Source organism: Anolis carolinensis, unplaced genomic scaffold, assembly GCF_035594765.1.
Source record: "Anolis carolinensis isolate JA03-04 unplaced genomic scaffold, rAnoCar3.1.pri scaffold_11, whole genome shotgun sequence".
Classification (NCBI taxonomy): domain Eukaryota; kingdom Metazoa; phylum Chordata; class Lepidosauria; order Squamata; family Dactyloidae; genus Anolis; species Anolis carolinensis.
In genome coordinates, this window is record NW_026943822.1 from 13,444,253 (window position 1) to 13,471,870 (window position 27,618).

Genomic DNA, 27,618 nt, shown 5'->3' on the forward strand with positions numbered 1-27,618 from the left:
TTAACCGGGAAGGGCGGGTTCGGGCAGAAAGGGCTCGGGTCAGCACACGAGCAGGGCCAAGCAAACCCTTGGCGAGTCTCTTCCCCAGCAGTGGCCTGTAAGAAGAAGGCAGCATGTCTTTCATCCCTGTGGAAGAGGTGTCCCACTTCCCCATCCAGAACTTGCCCTATGGAGTTTTCTCCACCAAAGAGGAGGTAAGCCTTTAGCCTTCTCTGCCCAAGAAAGCTGATGCCTCACCAAACTACAAAATTGAGGATTCTGCAGCATTGAGCCACGGCAGCTAAAAAGTGGTGTCAGTCAAACTACACGAACTCGAGTGTGTAATTTACAGGCTTTGTTGGAAAAGAGCACCGAGTTTTTCCGGTGGTCTCACTTATCCAACACTCGCTTATCCAATGTTCTGGATTATCCAACGCATTTTGGTAGTCAATGTTTTCAATACATTGTGATATTTTGGTGCTAAATTTGTAAATACAGTAATTACTACATAGCATTACTGTGTATTTGAACTACTTTTTTCTGTCAAATTTGTTGTATAACATGATGTTTTGGGGCTTAATTTGTAAAATCATAACCTAATTTGATGTTTAATAGGCTTTTCCTTAATCCCTCCTTATTATCCAACATATTTGCTTATCCAACGTTCTGCTAGCCTGTTTATGTTGGACAAGTGAGACTCTACTGTAACAGGTGAGCCTCTGGTGGCTCAGTGTGTTAAAGCGCTGAGCAGCCGAACTTGCAGACCGAAAGGTCCCAGGTTCAAATCCGGGGAGCGGAGTCAGCGCCCGCTGTTAGCTCCAGCTTCTGCCAACCTAGCAGTTTGAAAACATGCAAATGTGAGTAGATAAATAGGTACCACTCCGGCACGAAGGTAACGGCGCTCCATGCAGTCATGCTGGCCACATGACCTTGGAGGTATCTACGGACAACGCCGGCTCTTCGGCTTAGAAATGGAAATGAGAACCAACCCCCAGAGTCAGACACGACTGGACTTAACGTCAGGGGAAATTTTAACCTTTTACCTAAACTTTGTTAAAATTGATATAGGTGCACAGATGCATATTTATATATTTAGGCTTATAGATTAACACGAGTGGACTTAATGTCAGGGGAAACCTTTACCTTTACTATATAACAGGCATGGGCAAACTTCAGCTCTCCAGGTGTTTTGGACTTCAACTCCTACAATTCCTAACAGCCTCAGGTGCTTATTTTATGTTTTTAATTTTGGAATATAATTTTATGCTATGGGTCATTGTTGCTTTTAGGGTTTGGTCCCCATGTAAGCCGCACCAAGTCCCTTCGGGGAGATGGGATATAAGAATAAAGTTGTTGTTGTTGTTGTTATTGACACAAAGACAGTATGACACAGCAAACAAGATATATATGATGGATTTTGTATAGCAGAATCACAAGTTGAACACTTCCCAAGCATTTAGGACTGTGTGATATTATTATTACAGTAGAGTCTCATTTATCCAAGCTAAACGGGCTGGCAGAAGCTTGGAGAAGCAAATATCTTGGATAATAAGGAGGGATTAAGGAAAAGCCTGTTAAACATCAAATTAGGTTTTGATTTTACAAATTAAGCACCAAAACATCATGTTATACAACAAATTTGACAGAAAAAGTAGTTCTATATGCAGTAATGTTATGTCGTAATTACTGTATTTACAAATTGAGCACCAAAATATCACGATTTATTGAAAATATTGACTACAAAAATGGCTTGGACAATCCAGAACCTTGGATAAACTAGGCTTGGATAAGTGAGACTCTACTGTATTATTATTATTATTATTATTATTATTATTATTATTATTATTATTATTATTTTATTATGACACAGCAAACAAGATAGATATGCTGGATTTCGTATCACAAAATCACAAGTCGAACACTTCCCAAGTGTCTAGGACTGTGTGATGTATTTTCGGATGATGCGCGCAGATCCCAGTAGGGTGGCCTTTTGCAGTTGGCAGATCGTGATTTTGTCAATGTCTATTATTTCCAAATGCCAGCTGAGATCTTTTGGCATGGCACCCAATGCGCCGATCATCACCAGGACCACCTGCACTGGTTTCTGCCAGAGTCTTTGAAGTTCGATCTTGAGGTCCTGAGTTTTTCCTGTTGTTTTTTGTCAATGTGACTGTCACCTGGGATGGCAACATCAATGATCCAAACCTTTTTCTTCTCCACAACTGTGATGTCTGGTGTGTTGTGTTCCAGAACTTTGTCAGTCTGGATTTGGAAGTCCCACAGTATCTTTGCGTGCTCATTTTCCAATACTTATTATTATTATTATTATTATTATTATTATTATTATTATTATTATTATTATTATATTATGACACAGCAAACTAGATATGCTGGATTTCATATTTCATATTTTATTATTATTATTATTATTATTATTATTATTATTATTATTATTATTATTATTATTATTATAATAAAAGGAAGAGGCCTGAGGCTGTTAGGAATTGTGGGAATTGAAGTCCAAAACACTTGGAGGGCCAAAGTTTGCCTATGCCTGGTTTAGTATCATAAAAAGGCCACAAATGTTTAGTTGTTTACATAGTTAACATGAATTATGCACACAGAAACTTTAAAATTATTGGTGTCAGGATAGGAAGTAAACACTTGCAAAAAGTAGCAAACTTTATGCATGTTTTTTAAAGGTTTCCCTAAAATAACAGAAAGATTGTGGTTTTAAGCAGCAAACCAGAAATTGGGACAGTTGAAAGTTCCCTGTTACGCATTAACTTGTCTGTTTGTAGAAGCATCTGCTGAGCAAACATTTTGAAACGAGGTTTCCAAGATTGAGAAAGATCGACGCTTGCCTCATGTCCCCCTTTACATGGAGTGAATTCATTTTTCAGAGGGGCAAAACACATTTGGAAATGTGCTTATTTAATTCAGCCCCGTCCCCATAATAGGATTGAGTGTGGCTAGCTTTCCCAGTTGACACTGGTTCAATGACAGAGACATGAGCCTATTTCCAGTTCATATAACTGTTTTGCTGTGTCCATTTTATACATCTGTTTTGTCCCATGTTCGTATTAATTGATAAATATATAATCTGTAATGTATTGAAATACTGCACGGTTTTGCAATACCCAAAACTTTTGTAAAAAGGCATCGCCTTGAGTCCCAGTTTTGTCGGAAAAGATTTGATACCAGCTGAGTTAGTAATACAGTAGAGTCTCACTTATCCAACATAAACGGGCCGGCAGAACATTGGATAAGCAAATATGTTGGATAATAAGGAGGGATTAAGGAAAAGCCCATTACACATCAAATTAGGTTATGATTTTACAAATTAAGCACCAAAACATCATGTTTCACAACAAATATGACAGAAAAAGTAGTTCAATACGCAGTAATGCTATGTAGTAATTACTGTATTTACGAATTTAGCACCAAAATATCACAATGTATTGAAAACATTGACTACAAAAATGCATTGGATAATCCAGAACGTTGGATAAGTGAGACTCTACTGTAATATCCATCTCTTGCCAAATTTATTAAAACTATCATCAGAGGAAATATCATCAGAGTAGGAGCCTCTGGTGGCGAAGTGTGTTAAAGCACTGAGCTGCTGAACTTGCAGACCGAAAGGTCCCAGGTTCAAATCTGGGTAGCGGAGTGAGCACCCACTGTTAGCTCCAGCTTCTGCCAACCTAGCAGTTCGAAAACATGCAAATGTGAGTAGCTCAATAGGTACCGCTCTGGTGGGAAGCTAACGATACTCCATGCAGTCATGCCGGCCACATGACCTTGGAGGTGTCTATGGACAACGCCGGCTCTTTGGCTTAGAAATGGAGATGAGCACCAACCCCCAGAATCGGACATGAGTGGACTTAATGTTGGGGAAAACCTTTACCTTTACTTCACATCAGAGTAAGTATAACAGATATATTGGCTAGATATTATACCACAGTTTTGTACATTTAATCTGTGTTTAATTGAGGTTTACTTAACAACTGGGCTGGGCTGTGGCGCAGCTGGCTAGTAACCAGCTGCAATAAATCACTACTGACCGAGAGGTCATGAGTTCAAAGCCCATGTCGGGTGAAGCCCCCGACTTTTAAATAGCCCGGCTTGCTGTTGACCTGTGCAGCCCCGAAAGACAGTTGCACCTGTCAAGTAGGGAAATTTAGGTATGCTTTATGCGGGAGGCTAATTTAACTAATTTACAACACCATAAAACTGCCAGCAAAACACGAGGAAAGGAATGAGGAAGTACAGCCACCAGTGGACGGTGAAGCAACAGCTCCCCCTGTGGCCGGAATCGTGAAGCTGGAAAAATGTTAAATGCCTCTGTGTCTGTCTATACTGTATGTTGTTTGTCTGTTGGCATTGAATGTTTGCCATATATGTGTTCATTGTAATCCGCCCTGAGTCCCCTTCGGGGTGAGAAGGGCAGAATATAAATACTGTAAATAAATAAGTAAATAAATAAGCTCCCATCCTCTCTAATTTAGCCTCCTCTTCTGTTTTCCAGCCCAGACGCAGAATCGGAGTCGCAATTGGTAGCCAAATCCTGGATCTCAGTGCTGTCAAACATCTGCTAAATGGACCTATACTTTCCAAGCATCACCATGTTTTTGAGCAGGTATTTTATGGACCTGGCAATTCAGGGCAAAACGGATAAATCCAGAAGTGAAGGCATCCCTCCCGTAACTCCTGCAGTCCCGCTTTTCAGCTGCTTTTTAAAACGCCCCAGTTCCCGACTCCTCCTCCCTCTTTCGTCCTCAGCGTACCTCACTTGCTGCAAATGTATGTTTTCTCACGTTTTGCTTTGTTTGTAGCCAACCCTTAACAATTTCATGGCACTAGGCTGGGAGGCGTGGAAGGAAGCCAGGGTCTGCCTCCAAAAGCTGCTCTCCGCAAATGAGCCAACGCTGAGAGATAATGCAGAGCTACGTAAAAGGTAAAGGTGATGGTGTTATACAGCCAGAGACGTGGACTGTTTCTGAAGATGGCCATAAGTTTTTGGCCTGAAATCCTTGGCTCCTTCACTTGGAAAATATATATTAAGGCAGTGCTTCTTGAAAGCCTCATGAGGCTGAGTGACTTTGCGTATATGGATGTGTGTGTGTGTGTGTGTATTATCTAGCAGTGTAGATTCATATAATCCAGTTCAAAGCACACAATCCAGTAAGTGTTGTCCTTCAGAATATATGGCAATGTAGATCTAGCCTCAGTCTCCTTTTTCACTGCCATATAATCCAGAATATCTACATTATGTTTTGAACAGGATTATATGCGTCAATGTAGATGGGGCCCCTGTTACTGGAAAGTTTCCAGGAATATATACAGTAGAGTCTCACTTATCCAACATAAACGGGCCGGCAGAATGTTGGATAAGCGAATATGTTGGATAATAAGGAGACATTAAGGAAAAGCATATTAAACATCAAACTAGGTTATGATTTCACAAATTAAGCACCAAAACATCATGTTATACAACAAATTTGGCAGAAAAGTAGTTCAATGTGCAGTAATGCTATGTAGTAATTACTGTATTTACGAATTTAGCACCAAAATATCACGATATATTGAAAACATTGACTACAAAAATGCGTTGGATAATCCAGAACGTTGGATAAGCGAGTGTTGGATAAGTGAGACTCTACTGTATGTATGTGTGTGTGTGTGTGCTTGTGCTTGTGTGTGTGTGTGTATATATATATATACAGTAGAGTCTCACTTATCCAACATAAATGGGCCAGCAGAACGTTGGATAAGCGAATACGTTGGATAATAAAGAGGGATTAAGGAAAAGCCTATTACATATCAAATTAGGTTATGATTTTACAAATTAAGCCCCAAAACATCATGTTATACAACAAATTTGTCAGAAAAAGTAGTTCAGTATGCAGTAATGCTACATAGTAATTACTGTATTTACGAATTTAGCACCAAAATATCACAATGTATTGAAAACATTGACTACAAAAATGGCTTGGATAATCCAGAATGTTGGATAAGTGAATGTTGGATAAGTGAGACTCTACTGTATATATATATGTGTGTGTGTGTGTGTGTGTGTGTGTGTGTGTGTATTTAGTCAGTGTTTGTATGTGGGTATGTATGTTTATATGTGGTTATGCGGGTATGTGCCAGCTTTCTGATTGGCCACCACTATCACAGGCCACTGTGACCACCAGGAATGACGGACCTCGCCCAAACTTGACACACTTAACCTCCATGACGCACTTTACGTCCTGGTGCCATTTGCGAGACGATGGACCGTGGGTGATGGGATTTGTAGTACTTTCAATCGCTACGAATCCCACAGGCCACTGCGATGCCCACTAGTGACTGAACTGAACCAAACTTGGCACACAGAACCCCCATGACCCGCTTTACACTCTGGTGCATTTTGGGGGAGGATGTACCATGGATGATGGGATTTGCAGTACCTTCACTCACTTCCTGAGACTACTGCGACTACCAGGAATGACAGAATTGGACCAAACTTGGCACACATATCCCTAATGACATGCTTTACATGCTGCAGCACTTTGGGGGAGAATGGACCAAGGATTATGGAATTTGCAGTACTTTCAAACACTGTGTCTCTGACTTACCACTGTTACTCTAACTAATGACGGATCACGACCAAACTTGGCACACATACCCCCCATGACCCAATTCACGCCCTGGTACAGTTTGAGGGAGAATATGCCAAGGATTATGGGACTTGCAGTACCTTCACTCACTTCCTGAGTCCACTGCAATTCCCACCAATGTCTCATCAAGACCTAACTTGACACATACAGTCCCCATGACCTACTATACATCCTGGCCCTGTTTGGAGTGGAATGGACCATGGATGATGGGACTTGCACATGGGAATTGTAGTTCACCTGCACCCACTGAACCCCGCTGACCCCGGACCTACACTAAACTTGGAACACAGACAAACAATGCCTTTTTTAAATGACCCGGGCACCGCTGGGCCCCCAAGCTATTGTATGTATATATATATAGTATATATAGTGTGTGTGTGTATATTTATTCCTGAAAACTTTCCAGTAACAGGGGCCCCATCTACACTGCCATATAATGTGGTTTTGGAATATTTATTTATTTATTTATTTATTTACAGTATTTATATTCCGCCCTTCTCACCCCGAAGGGGACTCAGGGCGGATTACAATGAACACATATATGGCAAACATTCAATGCCAACAGACAAACAACATACAGTATAGACAGACACAGAGGCATTTAACATTTTTCCAGCTTCACGATTCCGACCACAGGGGGAGCTGTTGCTTCACTGTCCACTAGTGGCTGTACTTCCTCATTCCTTTCCTCGTGTTTTGCTGGCAGTTTTATGGTGTTGTAAATTAGTTAAATTAGCCTCCCGCATAAGGCGTACCTAAATTTCCCTACTTGACAGATGCAACTGTCTTTCGGGGCTGCATAGGTCAACAGCAAGCTGGGCTATTTAATGGTCGGGGGCTTAACCCGACCCGGGCTTTGAACTCATGACCTCTCGGTCAGTAGTGATTTATTGCAGCTGGAATACTGTTTTGCTGCATTTTAACTGTAGACTCATATAATCCAGTTCAATGCAATGAAACTGTATTTGGAAACTGCATTATTATGATAGAATTGGATAAGGCTTTGATGGTTTATGGACTAGTACTAACCCATGGACCACTACTTCGAATAACACTGAAGTTGCCAAGTGTCATTTAATGTAAGTGTTGTTCCTCATTTAAGAGCCAAAGGCCCCTTCTATACTACCATATCAAATCCAGATTATCTGCTTTGAACTGGATTATATGGCAGTGTAAACTCAAATAGGGCCGGGCTGTGGCGCAGCTGGCTAGTAACCAGCTGCTATAAATCACTACTGACCGAGAGGTCATGAGTTCGAAGCCCGGGTCAGGTTAAGCCTCCGACCATTAATAGCCCCAGCTTGCTGTTGACCTATGCAGCCCCGAAAGACAGTTGCATCTGTCAAGTAGGGAAATTTAGGTACGCTTTATGCGGGAGGCTAATTTCCAACATCATAAAACTGCCAGTAAAACACGAGGAAAGGAATGAGGAAGTACAGCCACTACTGGACAGTGAAGCAACAGCTCCCCCTGTGGCCGGAATCATGAAGCTGGAAAAATGTTAAAAAAATGCCTCTGAGTCTGTCTAATGTATGTTGTTTGTCTGTTGGCATTGAATGTTTGCCATATATGTGTTCATTGTAATCCGCCCTGAGTCCCCTTCGGGGTGAGAAGGGCGGAATATAAATACTGTAAATAAATAAATGAATAAATAAATAATCCAGTTCAAAATATAATGTAGATAATCTGATTATGTAGCAGTGTAGAAGGGGCACGAAGCTAGATCTACACTGCCATATATTCTAAGGGACAACACTTGCTGGATTATGGGCTTTGAGCTGGATTATATGAATCTACACTGCCAGATAACCTGGATTTTATATGGCAGTGTAGATGGAAACATAGCATTTATTTTTATCTTATCAACAACCCTGCAGATAAATCAAGGCCAGATCCACACTGTCATATAATTCAGATTACCAAAGCAGGCAATCCACATTATCTGCTTTGATCCGTATGAAAACAGTTCAGACCTAGTGTTTTTTCCCTTCCAGAGCCTTCATACCTCAGGCATCTGCTGTGATGCATCTTCCAGCTGAAATTGGTAAGTTCACTGAATTTGTGATATATACCCATCACTTACATGTGCAGCAGAATGAGATATAGAAGTGACACTCTTGGGGAAGTTGTCACTTCAATTTGCATGCAAAGGGTATTGTTCTTGGACACCCCCTCCCTCCACATTAGAGAAAAACAAAATTCCACATTGGTTTTAAAATGAACTGGTCTTAGACCATTTTGTCCCAGCTTTGCTAGTTTACTACCTGCAGGAACATTTTATTTTAATGTGTTTTATCTAGTCTAGGGAAGTAGTTCCCTCCCTGAAGCACAGTCTAGCACAGAGGTCCCCAAACTTTTAAAGCTGGGGGCCAGTTCACGATCCCTCAGACCATTGGAGGGCCGGACTATAGTTGGCCAGGTGACCACCAAGCAATAATAATAATAATAATAATAATAATAATAATAATAATAATAATAATAATAATAATAAATTTATCCCAACTCCTTTCTGCCTTTGTGGACCAAAAGCAGAAGCAAAGCACCCCTGACAGATGGCCTCCCAGCCTCAATGTTAATTATTATTATTATTATTGACACAACGACATTGTATGACACAGCAAACAAGATAGATATGCTGGATTTTGTATCACAAAATCACAAGTCGAACACTTCCCAAGTGTCTAGGACTGTGTGATGATGATGATGATGATTATTATTATATTTTGTATTTGTGGAGCATCAGAGGTGGAGGATATCGTACATGTACTGTTCAGCTGTGAATTGTATAAGAAAGAGAGAGACCAATGACTCGGGCCATACATTATTCACAAAACACACTGGGACCCACATAATAAAACTTCATTTTTGTTGGCTGGCCAGAATCCTAAAATAACACACAAAACAGCCCTTTTCCTATTCAAAGCAACACAACTGAGAATTGTTTTGATACGGCCAATGGGCTAATCAATAAAACGTGAATAATAATAATAATAATAATAATAATAATAATAATAATAATAATAATAATAGAGAGTTGGAAGAGATCCCTTGGGCCATTTAGCCCAACCCCCTTCAGCCTTTGTGCCGTGGGGGCCGGATAAATGCTTCAATGGGCCGCATGTGGCCCCCAGGCCGTAGTTTGGGGACCCCTGGTCTAGCACTTTATTTTGAGTTGTTCAAAAGGTAAAGTGAAGGAGCCTACAGTGGCGCAGTGGGTTAAACCCTTGTGCCGGCAGGACAGCTGACCTGAAGGTTGGGTTCGAATCTAACCTGGAGATGAACTCCCTCTATAAGCTCTAGCTCCATGCAGGGACATGAGAGAAGCCTCTCACAAGGATGGTAAAAACATCAAAATATCCAAGCGTCCCCTGGGCAACGTCCTTGCAGATGGCCAATTCTCTCACACCAGGAGTGACTTGCAGTCTCTCACGTCGCTCCTGACATGAAAGAAAAAAGTAAGTAAAGTGCCCTCCAAAACAACAACATGCAAAACAACAACAGCAATAACAACCATCATATACAGTAGAGTCTCACTTATCCAACACTTGCTTATCCAACGTTCTGGATTATCCAACGCATTTTTGTAGTCAATGTTTTCAATACATTGTGATATTTTGGTGCTAAATTCGTAAATACAGTAATTACTACATAGCATTACTGCATTTTGAACTACTTTTTCTGTCAAATTTGTTGTATAACATGATGTTTTGGTGCTTAATTTGTAAAATCATAACCTAATTTGATGTTTAATAGGCTTTTCCTTAATCTCTCCTTATTATCCAACATATTCGCTTATCCAATGTTCTGCCGGCCGGTTTACGTTGGATAAGTGAGACTTTACTGTATAGGGAAGTGTTGCTGGCAAAGTTCAGCTAAGCTTCCTGATGCATGACACAAGAGGGCAGTAGATGAATAGTATACATCAGAGTCTCACTCATCCAAGCCTCGCTTATCCAAGTTTCTGGATTATCCAAGCCATTTTTGTGGTCAATGTTTCCAATATATCGTGATATTTTGGTGCTAAATTCATAAATACAGTAATTACAACATAACATTACTGTGTATTGAACTGCTTTTTCGGTCAAATTTGTTATATAACATGATGTTTTGGTGCTTGATTTGTAAAATCATAACCTAATTTTATGTTTAATGGGCTTTTCCTTGATCTCTCCTTATTATCCAAGATATTCGCTTATCCAAGCTTCTGCCGGCCCATTTAGCTTGGATAAGTGAGACTCTACTGTATATACTAAAGTACTTGCAACCCAGGATGGAAGAGCCTTGTGGTTCTGTGGACACACTTTGCCCTTGGAGTCGGCTTTAAATTGCATTATATGGTCTGTGTAGAAACATCCTGAAGTATTTACATGTACAGAAGTATTTTTTATCATCATAACAATGATGAACAAAAAAATTGCGAAGATAACAAAATATACCTCACAACCTCTGAGGATGCCTGCCGTAGATGTGGGCGAAACGTCAGGAGAGAATACTTCTGGAACATGGCCATACAGCCTGGAAAACATACAACAATCCTAACAAAATATCTCTTCTTGTCTGTCTTCTTGAAGTACCATTAAGGAGCTGCACATTTCCATACCTGATTTCTGATCTCTTCTCAAACTAAGGCTGTGTATTAGTCTCCTGTTTTTAACATTTTGCTGTATGTTGATTTTATGACTGTTTTATTGATGCTGATGTTTTATTGTTGGGATATCTGTTTTATTGTCTTGTTGTTGTTATTATATTACTGTATATTATGTTACTGTAAATAAATAAATAAATATTGTTGTGTCGGGCAAGGTCCCATGTAAGCCGCCCCGAGTCCCTTCGGGGAGATGGGGCGGGGTATAAAAATAAAGTTATTATTATTATTATTATTATTATTATTATTATTATTATTAAGGCTCCTTCTAAACTGCCATGTAATCCAGATTATCGAAGCATATAATCCACATTGTCTGCTTTGAACTGGATTATATGAGTCTACATTGCAATATAATCCAGTTCAAAATGGGTAATCTGGATTTTATTTGATAGTGTAGAAGGGGCCTAAGGCTGGATCTACACTGCTCTATATCCCAGGATCTGACCCCAGATTATCTACAACAACAACAACAATAACAACAACAATAATACACTTCTCCCTTGTCTGCATGGGGTGTCAGGGCGCGCACTGGGTGGGTTTCTTCAGACTCCATCAATCATCTTCTCCAGCACCCTGATGAATTGGTTGCAATCGTCTGCCTCACCAATTCCTGTTCAATGTCAGACTCAAACACATCTGTAGTCTGAAGTCCAAACATTTATTTCAATATCTATAAACATATTTACAAAGCACAGCAAAAGCCATCGCTCTGAGCTGGCATTCTTCTATTGCCTCTTCGCTCCGGCAAGCACAGCTCAACCACACACAGAGATAAGAAACAACATTCCTCAGTTCGAAGGAAGTTCCCGGACCTCCAAAGCCGGAAATCATGCCTGATAGGTCATAGCAGGCTGTCAGTCAAAACTAGCCTGCTGTTAACTGTTTCATTACTGAAACACACACTCTTGCAAAACAGCAGAAACACATACAACCATAATCCAACATCCCTTAGGGGACTCAGAGCGGATTACAGCATTTTAAATAGGCAAACATTCAATGCCTTTACAGTCAAATAATGAGACATACAAACAAAGGCAAAGGCTTCTCCTTTCATTTCCGGCTTCTGGAGACGGTGCACATCTCTGGCTTTGGGAGGTGCTTTTTCTCCTTTTTCAAGCCAAGGAGGCTGTGTTGTCATATCCTGGTCGTGTGGCTGGCAAGATTGCTTGGAGCATCTCTTTGCCTTTTCCCGCTGAAGCAGTACCTATTTAACTACTCACATTGCATGTTTTCGAATGGCTAGGTTAGCAGGAGCTAGAGCTTGACAAACAGGAGCTCATCCCATCTTGAGGATTCAAACTCTCAACCTTCAGGTCAGTTCAGCAACCCATTGAGCCACCACGGCGCTATCACAGCTTTGATCTGGATTATATGAGGCCCCTTCTAAACCAGGGGTCCTCAAACTTTTAAAGCCGAGGGCCGGTCCACAATCCTTCAGACTGTTGAGGGGCCGAATTATCATTTGGGGGAAAAAACCGAGCAAATTCCTATGCACACTGCACATGTCTTATTTGTAGTGCAAAACAACAACAATAACAATGAAAGACCAATACAATATTTAAAAATGAAAATAATTTTAACCAACATAAACCTATCAGGATTTCAATAGGAAGTGTGGGCCTGCTTCTGGCCAATAAGATAGTCAGGTTAATTAGGATTGTTGTTGTTGTATGTCTTCAAGTCATTTCAGACTTTGGGCGAGCCTAAGTCCAAATTATTTATTTATTCATTTACTACATTTATTTACTACATTTATATCCCACCCTTCTCACCCCGAAGGGAACTCAGAGCAGCTGTATTTACATACAATATATTATATTATTAGCATAGCACAATATTAGCATTATACTATATTGAACTATACCACTATACTGTAATATTATATGCAATATATAACGTATAATTAATATTATTATATGGTATTATTGTTAGTATTATATTGTATAAAATGATAATATTCTTATCAATATGTATATACTATATATTATATTATTAAAACTGACATAAAAATATTATATTATAAATGAGGGCTGGGGCCAGGTAAATTACCTTGGAGGGCCGCATCCGGCCCCCGGGCCTTAGTTTGGGGACCCCTGTTCTAAACAGCTGTATACAATCCAGAAGGGCCCTGAGTCTACACTGCCAGATAACCTGGGATAAACAGATAATCTGGGATCAGATCCTGGGATACAAGGCAGTGTAGATCCAGCCCAAGTTTCCAACTTGATATAAACCGTTCCATGCTATCAATAAAACCTTTTGTAAATTTTCATCCTTCTAGGAGATTACACAGATTTCTATTCCTCCCGGCAACATGCTACAAACGTTGGGGTGATGTTCAGAGGAAAGGAGAACGCCTTGATGCCCAATTGGTCAGTCCTGGGTTTTCCCAAGCTGAAATTTGCTATCTTGGGATCACTTAAGTTTAGTGCAAGTTATTTCCTGGAAATAATTTTTTGAGATAGTATTTGAAAAGTGCTATGAACCGTGACCCAATACATAGGGATGGGAAAAACATTCTTCAGTTTGCTTTTTATTGCAAAGCAATATAATTCACACTTCCCAAATCAATGCTTGAGTCAAAGATATTTCATATTTCCCCCATTTTTATGTAATTCTCCATTCTAAAACTACATATAATAGAGGAAATGATAGAAATGAAATGGGAAGATGTGTGTTTTTGAGCAAACCAATGTCACCCATTGACATTTCTTTCGTCCAAGGCTGCACTTACCAGTTGGGTACCATGGACGTGCCTCTTCTGTCATTGTCTCTGGGACGCCCATCCGGAGGCCAGTGGGGCAAATGATACTTGATGAAGGTGAGTGTAAAGAAGTGTGTTTTTATTTTGATTTATAGATGTCATGTTTAATTTCGTTTTAAAAGTCATGTTTAACTATGTTTAAAAGGGTAAGTATTAGTCACCAGTGTGTGAGGGATGATAACCAGCTCAGCATTCTGAGGCAGGTTGCCATAGTAATGAGGGCAGAGCCAACCGCCGTTTGAAGGAAAAGGAGGGAATGTTTTAAAAAGTTAGTCAGTCTGTGGTCAGTAAGCCACAGGGAAGATTAGTTTTAGAGTCGGTGCCCTTATGTGGTACCGAGAGACTGATTCTGGTTGAGGGATCGGGGTGGCTCAAATGATTGGTCATTTTGAGTCAATTTGAAAATAGGTGGTGACTTATTTTAAGAGAGTCTGTGATTTTAGTCACAGGGAAGACTCTGGTTCCAGGTTAGGGAAACCAGGGAAACTCAGATCTCTAGTGGTGTTAAATTAAGCAAGTTAGGTGACTTGTTTAGGTTTATTTGTAGAGTCTGAGTAGGAAGGGAAAGCAATCCCAGTTAGATCCAAAGTGATCAGTTAAATACTTTGCAACCATTATCTAAGTGCCTTTAAAGAAGTTACTGTAACCACTAAGCTCTGTGCCTGAAATAAACTTGTTTTGTTCTTCAATATCCAAGTCTCTGTCACCCATATTCAAAACTAAGTAACGCTACCATCTAATGTGAATAAGAATAAGAAAGAATAAGAGAATAAAGAAGAAAAAAATCTCCTCTCTGCCTGACATCTGCACAATTTGGTGGCAGTGGTGATCTTTACAGTGAGTTTTTCAGCTTCCGGCACGAATGGGAAGCTAATACCATATCATCAAGATATAGCATGGCAAGGCACGTGATTGAAAGTGTAAACTTCCTTTCTTTGCCTTTCAAAATGTCCTTACATTTTGGATTTTGTTCCGCTTACATCACAGCAAAACCTCCAGTGTTTGGTGCTTCCAGACTTTTGGATATTGAGTTGGAAATGGTAAGATTGATTTCCTTTTATCTGTTCCATTTTTCTATTGTCTCCCCCTCCTCCCCAAGCACTGTTTGAACTCCCTTAAAGTAAAATGATTTATTTTGATGGATAATAATTGGATGGAAACTGATATCAGAGCTATTTTCACAATACACATCAATGGCACTGAATAGACATGTAGCCAAGAGGGACAGGAGTTCCTCGTCTGCAGTTATCGCCATTCACAGTTAGAGTTATGATGTATTTTATTAAAGTTTTTATTGATAATTGTTTTATTTCTATATGTTGCTATTGTGTTCTGCTTTTATTTGTTTGATTTTTGGGGCTCAGTCCCCATGTGAACCGCTCTGAGTCCCCTTGTGGAGATGAAGGTGGGTTATAAATAAAGAGTTGTATTATTATTATTATTTTATTATAACACAGCAAACAAGATAGACATGCTGGATTTCGTATCACAAAATCACAAGTCGAACACTTCCCAAGTGTCTAGGACTGTGTGATGTATTTTCGGATGATGCGTGCAGATCCCAGTAGGGTGGCCTTTTGCAGTTGGCAGATCGTAATTTTGTCAATGTCTATTGTTTCCAAATGCTGGCTGAGATCTTTTGGCACGGCACCCAATGTGCCCATCACCACCGGGACCACCTGCACTGGTTTCTGCCATAGCCTTTGAAGTTCAATCTTGAGGTCCTGATAGCGGCTGAGTTTTTCCTGTTGTTTTTCGTCAATGCGACTGTCACCTGGGATGGCAACATCAATGATCCAAACCTTTTTCTTTTCCACAACTGTGATGTCTGGTGTGTTGTGTTCCAGAACTTTGTCAGTCTGGATTCGGAAGTCCCACAGTATCTTTGCGTGCTCATTTTCCAAGACCTTTGCAGGTTTGTGATCCCACCAGTTCTTTACTGCTGGAAGGTGGTACTTGAGGCATAAGTTCCAATGAATCATTTGGGCCACATAGTTGTGCCTCTGTTTGTAGTCTGTCTGTGCGATTTTCTTACAGCAGCTGGGGATATGATCAATGGTTTCGTCGGTTTCCTTGCAGAGTCTGCATTTTGGGTCATCAGCTGATTTTTCAATCTTGGCCTGAATTGCCTTTGTTCTGATGGCTTGCTCCTGGGCTGCAAGGATCAGGCCTTCTGTCTCCTTCTTCAGGGTCCCATTCGTGAGCCAGAGCCAGGTCTTCTCCTTGTCAGCTTTTCCTTCAATTTTGTCAAGGAACTTTCCATGCAATGTTTTGTTGTGCCAGCTGTCAGCTCTAGTTTGTAGTGCGGTTTTCTTGTACTGGTTTTTTGTCTGCTGTGCTTTGAGGAGTTTCTGATTTTTGACTTCAATCAAAGCAGGTTCTTCACTTTGGTTTACATATTCTGCCAGGGCATGTTCTTCTCCTTTTACTGCTTGTTGTACTTGTAAGAGTCCTCCGCCCCCTGATCTTCTAGGCAGATATAGCCGGTCAACATCACTGCGAGGGTGCAGTGAATGATGAATGGTCATGAGTTTTCTTGTTTTTCTGTCCAAATTGTCCAGTTCTGCCGGTGTCCAATTTATAATTTATAAATTTATAATAATTTATAATAATAATTTATATAACAATTTATAACAATTATTATTATTATTATTATTATTATTGTAGTATAGACTCATATATAGGCGCGCCCAATTAGCGCAGCATGTTAAAGTGCTGAATTGCTGAATTTGCAGACCAAAAGGTCACAGGTTTGAATCTGGTGAGCAGAGTGAGCTCCCACTGTTAGCCCCAACTTCTGCCAACCTAGCAGTTCGAAAACATGCAAATGTGAGTAGATCAATAGGTGGGAAGGTAACAGTGATCCATTCAGTCGTGCCAGCTACATGACCTTGGAGGTGTCTACAGACAACGCCGGCTCTTCGGCTTAGAAATGGAGATAAGCACCAACCCCAAGAGTCAGACACGACTGGACTTAACATCAGGGGAAAACCTTTACCTTACCTGGATTCATTATATAATCCAATTCAAATCAGATCATGTGGATTATCTGCTTTGATAATCTGGATTATATGGCAGTGTAGAAGGGCCCCATATTTCCTTCTTTGTGCAAGAAAAGCAATGTAATGTTAAAAGAGAGCTTTCCCTCTGTGGAAGGCTATTGCTTCCTTGGCATATGTGACAATTTCTTCTGCATTTTTCAGGCTTTCTTTGTAGGTCCTGGAAACAAACTGGGAGAACCCATCTCCATCAGTGAAGCTCACAAGCATATCTTTGGGATGGTCCTCATGAATGACTGGAGTGGTATTGTGTGCTCCCTTTTTTTCTTCTTCTTGGTACATTTTGTATATTTTTGAAGTCTTAAAAGATATATTAACCAATATTATTTTGCAAAGGTTGAATGTGTTTGTACTATGTTGGTTGCCAAATCCAATTGGAGTCTTCAGAAACTGTTTAAATAGTGGAGACTACTTGATATGTTTTGACTCTAGTCCACATTTAAGCCTTGATGATTACAGTTTTCTTTAAACATTACAGTCTGGAAGATACTACAGTAGAGTCTCACATATCCAACACTCGCTTATCCAACGTTCTGGATTATCCAACACATTTTTGTAGTCAATATTTTCAATATATCGTGATATTTTGGTGCTAAATTCGTAAATACAGTAATTACTATATAGCATTACTGCATATTGAACTACTTTTTCTGTCAAATTTGTTGTATAACATGATGTTTTGGTGCTTAATTTGTAAAATCATAGCCTAATTTGATGTGTCATAGGCTTCTCCTTAATCCCTCCTTATTATCCAACATATTCGCTTATCCAACATTCAGCCGGACCGTTTATGTTAGACAAGTGAGACTCTACTGTACTATGTATTACAACAGTTGACTGTACTTATTATTTTCATTATTGTTGTTAACTCTCAGATAATATTGTATGTACATGATGCTCTAAATTACATAGTGCATTTTATGTGTTGAACCTTTATAGTATTTGCTTATCTTTTTGACATAGAAAGAAGATAGCTCTATACTCAGAGAGGCCTGACTATTTCTGTGGCCTTTGCATGATGCTCTAATATACATATCTCTTTTTATGTTTTGAACCTTTATAGTGATTGCTTATCTCTTCAACATTATCAAATAGAACTTGTCAAAGAAATACTGAGACCCTGAAGTTCTTGATCAGATGTTTTTGTTGCCTTGAATCCTGTGTTTATTCTCTTTTTTCCCTCCACTAGCTCGTGACATTCAGAAGTGGGAATACGTCCCCTTGGGTCCCTTTCTGGGCAAGAGTTTTGGCACAACTATCTCTCCCTGGGTGGTAACCATGGAGGCACTGATGCCCTTTGTTTTGCCAAATCCCATCCAGGTTAGAAAAATGTCTTAACTTGATTGTTTATATGCTATTATGTTTTAACTGTGTTTTAGTTGCTGTATTTGTGTATGTTCTGTGCTTGGTCCCGATTGTAAGCCGCCCCGAGATGGTTGGCGACGTATAAATATAAAACTATTATTACAATCCAATCAAAGAAGCCAGCCATAGCAGAGCACTTGATAAACCAACCTGGAAAGAGCATATTATTTGAGAGCACAAAAATGCTGGGCCGCTCTAACAACCACCATGTCAGACTATACAGAGAAGCTGTATTTAAAAACTCTTAAAATCGGGACAGTAAATAAAGAACAACACTAAAAAACAAGGGAGTTCCAGACAGGAAATAATCAGGGCCAGCTAACACTTCCCAACAAAGGATTCCCCCAGGCAGTAAGCAGCCAGACCTTGAAGCTGAAAGGCTATTCAATGCTAATCAAGGTGGCCAATTGAAACATTCACACTGGCTTCAAACAGACAAGAGTCCTTTCTCCTTGTGGTGCTTAATTTGTAAAATCTTAATGTAATTTGATGTTTAATAGGCTTTTCCTTAATCCCTCCTTGTTATCCAACATTTTCGCTTATGCAATGCTTTTATTTTTCAGTGATTGGTTTGAGTTTGGTTTAGTGATTGGTTTTCTGTTCGCCTACACTTGAAAATTACCTTGGACCTCCTCTGCTAAATACAGTAGAGTCTCACTTATCCAACATTCGCTTATCCAACGTTCTGGATTATCCAACGCATTTTTGTAGTCAATGTTTTCAATACATTGTGATATTTTGGTGCTAAATTTGTAAATACAGTAATTTCTACATAGCATTACTGCATATTGAACTACTTTTTCTGTCAAATTTGTTGTATAACATGATGTTTTGGTGCTTCATTTGTAAAATCATAACCTAATTTGATGTTTAATAGGCTTTTCCTTAATGCCTCCTTATTATCCAACATATTTGCTTATCCAACATTCTGCCGGCCCGTTTATGTTGGATAAGTGAGACTCTACTGTATCATCATAGAGCTTGGTAGCTCTTGAGAAAAAGCAGCTGCTGAGGATTTATGATACAGTTTAATGCTACCAGTGTTAGGGATGCCAGATTGAAACTGAAGAGGACTCCTGTATCTTTAATATTTGTATAGAAGGAAGACTAACAACAAGCATTGTTTTGTGTCGGTGCTTTCAAGTCACTGGTTGACTTGAAGCCTCTGGTGGCGCAATGGGTTAAACCCATGTGCCAGTAGGACTGCTGACTTGAAGGTTGGGTTGCTGACCTGAAGGTTGCTGGTTCGAATCTAACCCGGGGGAGAGCATGGGTGAGCTCCCTCTATCAGCTCCAGCTCCATGCGGGGACATGAGAGAAGCCTCCCACAAGGGTGGTAAAAGCAACAAAACATCCAGGCGTCCCCTGGGCAACATCCTTGCAGACGGCCAATTCTCTCACACCTGAAGCGACTTGCAGTTTCTCAAGTTGCTTCTGACATGGAAAAAAAACTGGTTGACTTATGATGATCCCATGGATTTCCTAGAGTTTTCTTAGGCCCCATCTACAAGATCCAGATTATCTGCTTTGAACTGGATTATATGGCAGTGTAAACTCATATAATCCAGTTCAAAGCAAATAACAGCATTGCAGAAGGGGCCTCTTCTTAGCTTCAAAGATCTGATGAGATCTGCTATCTTTAGTGTATTTTTGGCCTTTCATAAATCATTACCATTATTATTACAGAAGAGTCTCACTTATCCAAGCCTCGCTTATCCAAGCTTCTGGATTATCCAAGCCATTTTTGTAGTCAATGTTTTCAATATATCGTGATATTTTGCTGCTAAATTCGTAAATACAGTAATTACAACATAACATTACTGCGTATTGAACTATTTTTTCTGTCAAATTTGTTGTATAACATGATATTTTGGTGCTTAATTTGTAAAATCATAACCTAATTTAATGTTTAATAGGCTTTTCCTTGATCCCTCCTTATTATCCAAGATATTCACTTATCCAAGCTTCTGCTGGCCCATTTAGCTTGGATAAGTGAGACTCTACTGTATTATTATTATTTATTATTATTGGAGCCCCTGATGGCGTAGTGGATTAAAGCCTTGTGACTTGAAGGTTGGGTTGCTGATCTGCAAGCTGCCAGGTTCGAATCCCACCCGGGGAGAACACAGATGAGCTCCCTCTATCAGCTCCAGCTCCATGCAGGGACATGAGAGAAGCCACCCATAAGGATGATAAAAACATCAAAAACATCCAGGCGTCCCCTGGACAACATCCTTGCAGACGGCCAATTCTCTCACACCAGAAGCGACTTGCAGTTTCTCAAGTCGCTCCTGACACGAAAAAAAAATTATTATGTTATTTTATACCCCGCTTTTACTGTACACAAGGAGGCTCAAAGCGGCTTTTATTAAAAGCATCAGCATCCAATTCAAAATGTACAAATATGCAAACATTAAAACAGGATTAAATATTTCAAAAATTCCCAGTTTAAAAAACCATTAAAACATATTCAAAGTTCTGTTTTGTTTGCAAACTTCTTAGCATCCAACCGCCTTGGCTTGCTCTAAAAGGGAATGACGCTTCTTATGCTCTTTCCAGGATCCCAAGCCACTGCCCTACCTCTGCGATGATCAGCCTTATACATTCGACATCAACCTCTTCGTTGCTATTAAAGGTATACTATTGCCTTCTCCGTACTCCCTTCTGTTTTAATATCAATTAAATTTGCTTTTGAAGTGGTTGTGTGGTAGGGAGAATTTAGCAGATGTTGCTTGTGACATAACCAAGTAACAAGCAACACTTGCCAAAATTTCCTATTTAGTACCATAGTAAAGACCTTTCCAGTTGTCACTCTGGCAACTTGAGCTGACCGCTTTGTTATGCCCACAAAAAAGAGATGAATTATTTATTCTGGTAGCCATTATTGTTTGAATAGGCTGCAAGCCCCTCTCATTACTGTGTAATAGCTTTAAAAAAATTCAGTTTTCAAAATGAGACGTAGAATCATAGAATTTACTACAGATCATGTATCTTATTTCAGGAGCTGAAATGAGCAAAGCAGCTAACATTTGCCACTCAAACTTCAAGGTGAGAAAATACTATTTTTGTTGTCATTTTTATACATTGTTTTCTCGGCCGAGAAAGCTTTGAACCAGGTGTCCCCTGCTCGTGATGTTCTTTGTCAGAAGTGAGAATATCTACAGAACCAATCTTATAAAAGGCTTTGCATATTTAGTTGTCCATTGGTTCATACCTTGGCCCCTTGTCCTCCTGTAAGAAAGGTTCGGTTTCCCAGTCGCATTTAACACCAGGCGTCAATAGACTTTTATTGCTTCCTCTTTCCCCTGATTTCCCTTTCATTGGCCCAGCCAAATGGTCTTCTATAGAACGTGTATGTTTTCATATGGTATATAACAGGCATGGGCAAACTTTGGCCCTCCAGTGTTTTGGATTTCAACTCCCACAATTCCTAACAGCCTACAGGCGATAGGAATTTTAAGTTGGTGTTTTGGGCCGGGCTGTGGCACAGGCTGGTTAGCAGCCAGCTGCAATAAATCACTCTGACCAAGAGGTCATGAGTTCGAGGCCAGCCCTGACAAGGTGGGCACCCGAAAATTAAAAATAAAATATAGCCCCTGCTCGTTGCTGACCTAAGCAACTCGAAAGATAGTTGCATCTATCAAGTCGGAAATTTAGGTACCACTTATATGTGGGGAGGCTAATTTACGACAGGAGAGAATACTTCTGGAACATATCCATACAGCCCGGGAAACACACAAGAACCCTGTTGTTGCTCTCTTGATAAGTGCTTTTTCAAAGAACTGAAAAACTTCTGCCACAGAAGAGGTGAGAGAGGCGTGATGGGTTTTATAACCCAATTACATTTCTACATATTAAAAATGAGGGGAGAGATCTATCCTCCTCCCTCTAACCCTGCAAGCTAAGCAATAACCCCCAGATGTTTAGATGCTTCAGTAACATTATTGATCTGAAGACCAGGGTGGATTTGATGAGTTCAGCACAAACACACAAACCTGCCGCCAGCATATAGATTGACTTCCTCAGAAAAGAGCTCCATGGGGAGAGAGGCACTGTGTGGTTCTTATTACTTTTACCAAGGTAAACTGATTGGACTGAGGATACCGAACTGAGGGGGGAAAAAATCAATGACTCTCGTGGATCAATCTAAAATAATTACAAGCAAGGAATTTAAGTTGCTGTGGAGTCTTCTGATTAGATAAGGATGTTGTTCCTGGGAGCTAGTCCTTTAAATAGCCAGTTCTGGAAGGGATGGCATATGCTGAGTATATAGACCAAAGCTCTTTGCATGTAGAAAGTCCCAGTTTCAATACACCTTCAGTTAAAAGTTTAATAAAAACTAGCTGTGCCCGGCCACGCGTTCCTGTGGCGAAGTATGGTGGTATGGGAAATAAAGTATTGAGGAATTGGTGGTAGTTAAGGTAAAGAAGATTTTCCCCTGACATTAAGTCCAGTTGTGTCTGACTCTGGACTTAATGTTGGTGCTCATTTTGAGTCTACACTGCCATATAATCCAGTTGAAATAAGATAATCTGTATTTTATAGGCAGTGTGGAAGAGGCTTGATTGAAGTGGCCCTGGGCTGAGTGGGTTGCTAGGAGACCAAGTGGGTGGAGCTTAGCCTTCTAACTGACAGCAGACCAAGTGGGTGGAGCTTAGCTTTCTAACTGGCAGCAATTGGATAAAAACAATTATTCCTCTCCTTCTAATTAGGGCTTTATATTTCTTTTCTTTTTGTTGTATGAACGTAGAGGCATGGATGAGGGGTTGTGCTGCCAAGTTTAGTGTTTCTGGGATGTGTAGTTTTGTTGTTTTGTCCTAGGCCGAAATTTCATTACCCTTTTATATATATAGATAAGAGAATGGAGAAATATTTGGCTAAAACGCTAGACAAGAAATAGATAGCCTTGAACTAAAAGGTAAAGGTTCCCCCATTGACATTAAGACTAGTTGTGTCCGACTCTAGGTTGAGGTGCTCATCTCCATTTCTAAGCCAAAGCACGACTGCATGGAGCGCCGTTACCTTCCCACCTGAGTGGTACCTATTGATCTACTCACATTGGCATGTTTTCGAACTACTAGGTTGGCAGAAGCTGGGGCTAACAGTGGGAGCTCACCCCACTCCTCGGATTCAAACCGCCGAAGTTTTGGTCAGCAAATGCAGCAGCTCAGCGGTTTAACCCACTGCGCCACTGGGGGCCCCACTAGATAATTGATCCCCATGTATAATGCATTTTCTGCATTTGCTCAATACTCTAAGGTATATCTACACTGATCTAAATCCCAGGATCTGATCCCAGATTATCTGCTTTGATCTGGATTATATGAGTCTACACTGGCAGATAATCTGGAATGAGAAGATAATCTGGGATCAGATCCTGGGATAAAAGGGCAGTGTAGATCCAGCCTTAATCCCTTTCTCTAGATGTTCTTTTGTCCATAGCACATGTATTGGACCTTTCTCTACATGTTCTCTTTTGTCCATAGCACATGTATTGGACCATGAAACAACAGCTGGTTCACCATACAATCAATGGCTGCAACCTCAGACCAGGAGACCTTCTGGCATCTGGAACCATCAGTGGACCAGTAAGCATTGAATTGTAAAAACCAAAAAATCAGAGAAAACCTCAAAATTCAGTACTTATGTAAATTGCCTTGATTTATTAGTCTTACCTTATTTTTTTCATTAGGCTTACTCTAGTTGGGATTCTCCAGCTGGTATTAATACTATACTTTCCATATTTCAAAACCAGATGTGAAAAGTCCATTGGATTCCAGATTCATGGGATAGGTCTGGTTCAAATTGATCCGGTTAGAAGCGGAGCCTAGGAAGACCCTCTGAGGCTTCCAGGTCCAGGATGTAAATGTTTACTGGAATCTTTTCTCGCCTTTTTCATAACGTGAATATTTTGGAAGCAAAGCAGACTCAGTCCTGGTTAGTACTTGGATGGAAGACCACCAATGAATACCAAGGAGGAAAGAACTGACGAAAACACCTCTAAGGGCCCTTCTACACAGTCATATGACCCAGAATATCAAGGCAGATACGCCACAATATCTACTTTGAACCGGATTATCTGAGTCTATACTGCCATATAATCCAGTTCAATGTGGAAGGGGCGTAAGCATTCCTTGCCTAAGAAAACCTTATGAAATTCATGAGGCCATCATAAGTCAACAGGTGACTGGAAGACACACACAAATATAGAGAGAAACCTTTACATATACAGTAGAGTCTCACTTATCCAAGCCTCGCTTATCCAAGTTTCTGGATTATCCAAGCCATTTTTGTAGTCAATGTTTTCAATATATCATGATATTTTGGTGCTAAATTCGTAAATACAGTAATTACAACATAACATTACTGCGTATTGAACTGCTTTTCCTGCCAAATTTGTTGTAAAACATGATGTTTTGGTGCTTAATTTGTAAAATCATAACCTAATTTGATGTTTAATAGGCTTTCCCTTAATCCCTCCTTATTATCCAAGATATTCGCTTGTCCAAGCTTCTGCCAGCCTGTTTAGCTTGGATAAGTGAGACTCTACTGTACTTAGCTAAGTACCATATATACTTGTGTGTAAGCCTAGTTTTTTTTTTATGGTGAGTGAGGGTCCTGGCTGACTTATATTCGGGTCGGCTTATACTCAAGTACAGTAGAGTCTCACTTATCCAACATAAACGGGCCGGCAAAATGTTGGATAAGTGAATATGTTGTATAATAAGGAGAGATTAAGGAAAAGCCTATTAAACATCAAATTAGGTTATGATTTTACAAATTAAGCACCAAAACATCATGTTATACAACAAATTTGACAGAAAAATACTTCAGTACACAGTAATGCTATATAGTAATTACTGTATTTATGAATTTAGCACCAAAATATCACGATGTATTGAAAACATTGACTACAAAGATGCGTTGGATAATCCAGAACATTGGATAAGCGAGTTTTGGATAAGTGAGACTCTACTGTATATAGGTAATCAGAATTGGGCAGTCTTATCCTATTAAAGTCTTCTTCTTATCTTAAATTACAGTTTTATGTAAATATTCAAAAACATTTAACCTAATGATGCCTCAATTAATGTAATTTTATTGGTATCCATTTTTACCAGTAGCTGCTGCATTTTCCACCCTCATCTTATACTTGAGTCAATAAGTTTTCCCAGTGTTTTTTGTGGTAAAATTAGGTGTCTCGGCTTATATTCGGGTCGGCTTATACTTGAGTATATATGGTTACTAGAAATGCTAAGAGAGCAGTTACTGAATTGCAAAGCTACGTATTGGGACATTACACGAAGAGATGTCACCCCAAAAGGTGCCATTTGTCCCGTTTGTTGACATTCTGTAGGCTGCTATTGTATTAGCAACCACACCGTCTAGGGAATCAAACATTAAAGTATATGTAGTGACGAAGTCTAGGATGTCAGTGGTCTGGATCAGTGACCGTCATTGGCAGGGGTCCATTATCAAGGGTGCCAAAAAAATCCTTGAAAGCAGTGGTGCCAAGGATATAGCTGTAAGGTGGCCAAGCACAAAGCCGATGCTGAGTTCTTGTTTCAATTTCGGCTTGAAGGATCCCGAGAACTTTGGCTCCATGCTGGAATTGTCGTGGAAAGGAACAAAAGCAATCAACCTTGGGGACGGCCAGACTCGTAAATTTCTGCAAGATGGGGATGAAGTCATTATAACAGGTAAGTCAAGGACAGCCATACAAAGAGTAAAGTCAACTCTGATGACAACCTCTCTTATTCTTATTCTGCTGCTGGATGACCAACTGGGACAATTTTGTTTCAGTTGGTTTCCAACTGAATAGCATTGAGCCAAAGCACTTCCTGGGGGAGTCCTCTAGCAGCACGTTGGTTTTCAGGCTGCAATAGGTAAGACCCTGTTGTTATCTGCAGATGATAAGATTTCTCTAAATCAGGGGTCCCCAAACTAAGGCCCGGGGGCCGGATGCGGCCCATCAAAGCCATTTATCTGGCCCCCACGGCACAAGGGCAGAAGGGATCTTTTCTTCTCTTCCAACCCTTATTATTATTATTATTATTATTATTATTATTATTATTATTATTATTATTATTATTGTATGACACAGCAAACAGAATAGATATCCTGGATTTCGTATCACAAAATCACAAGTCGAACACTTCCCAAACATCTAGGACTGTGTGATGTATTTTCGGATGATGCGCGCAGATCCCAGTAGAGTGGCTTTTTGCAGTTGGCAGATCGTGATTTTGTCAATGCCTATTGTTTCCAAATTATTATTATTATTATTATTATTATTATTATTATTATTAACATTGAGGCTGGGTGGCCATCTGTTAGGGGTGCTTTGCTTGTGCTTTCGGTGCACAAAGGCAGAAGGGGATTGGACTCAATGGCCCAAAGGGTCTCTTCCAACCCTCTTTATTATTATTATTATTATTATTATTATTATTATTATTATTATTACTATTAACATTGAGGCTCGGTGGCCATCTGTCAGGGGTGCTTTGCTAGTGCTTTTAGTGCACAAAGGCAGAAGGGGGTTGGACTGAATGGCCCAAGGGGTCTCTTCTAACCCTCTTTATTATTGTTATTATTATTATTATTATTATTATTATTATTATTATTATTATTATTATTAACATTGAGGCTGGGTGGCCATCTGTCAGGGGTGCTTTGCTTGTGCTTTCGGTGCACAAAGGCAGAAGGGGATTGGACTCAATAGCCCAAAGGGTCTCTTCCAACCCTCTTTGTTGTTGTTGTTGTTGTTGTTGTTGTTGTTGTTGTTGTTGTTGTTATTGCTCGGTGGCCAACTATAGTCCGGCCCTCCAATGGTCCGAAGGATCGTGAACTGACCCCCTGTTTAAAAAGTTTGGGGACCCCTGCTCTAAATCATAGGGCTCTTGCATGGTGTTTTGTTCAGTATTTTTCCAAACATGTCTGTCCAGTTTCCTAACTTGGTGGCCAATGTATGCTTTCTTTTTTCTTAGGTTATTGCCAGGGGAAAGGTTACCGCATTGGCTTTGGCGAATGCTCCGGAAAAGTGCTCCCAGCCAGACCTATCTAAGGTGCTTCTGCAGCGGATAAAAATCTAGTCTTCAGAGGTTTATAAATCAATAAAACGGATCATTTTGAATGTGA

The 27,618-nt window shown here is 40.0% G+C and overlaps 1 protein-coding gene across 1 annotated transcript; it reads left to right on the forward strand.

Moving 5' to 3' along the window:
* On the forward strand, nt 1-27,618 carry fah (fumarylacetoacetate hydrolase). Its single transcript, XM_003225901.4, has 14 exons — nt 1-194; nt 4,511-4,621; nt 4,818-4,939; nt 8,639-8,688; nt 13,574-13,664; nt 14,016-14,113; nt 15,044-15,096; nt 17,260-17,359; nt 18,305-18,435; nt 21,040-21,115; nt 21,482-21,528; nt 23,967-24,068; nt 26,063-26,180; nt 27,468-27,618. Exons 1-14 carry the CDS (start codon nt 114-116, stop codon nt 27,542-27,544), a joined length of 1,257 nt encoding a protein of 418 aa, XP_003225949.1. The 5' UTR covers nt 1-113; the 3' UTR covers nt 27,545-27,618.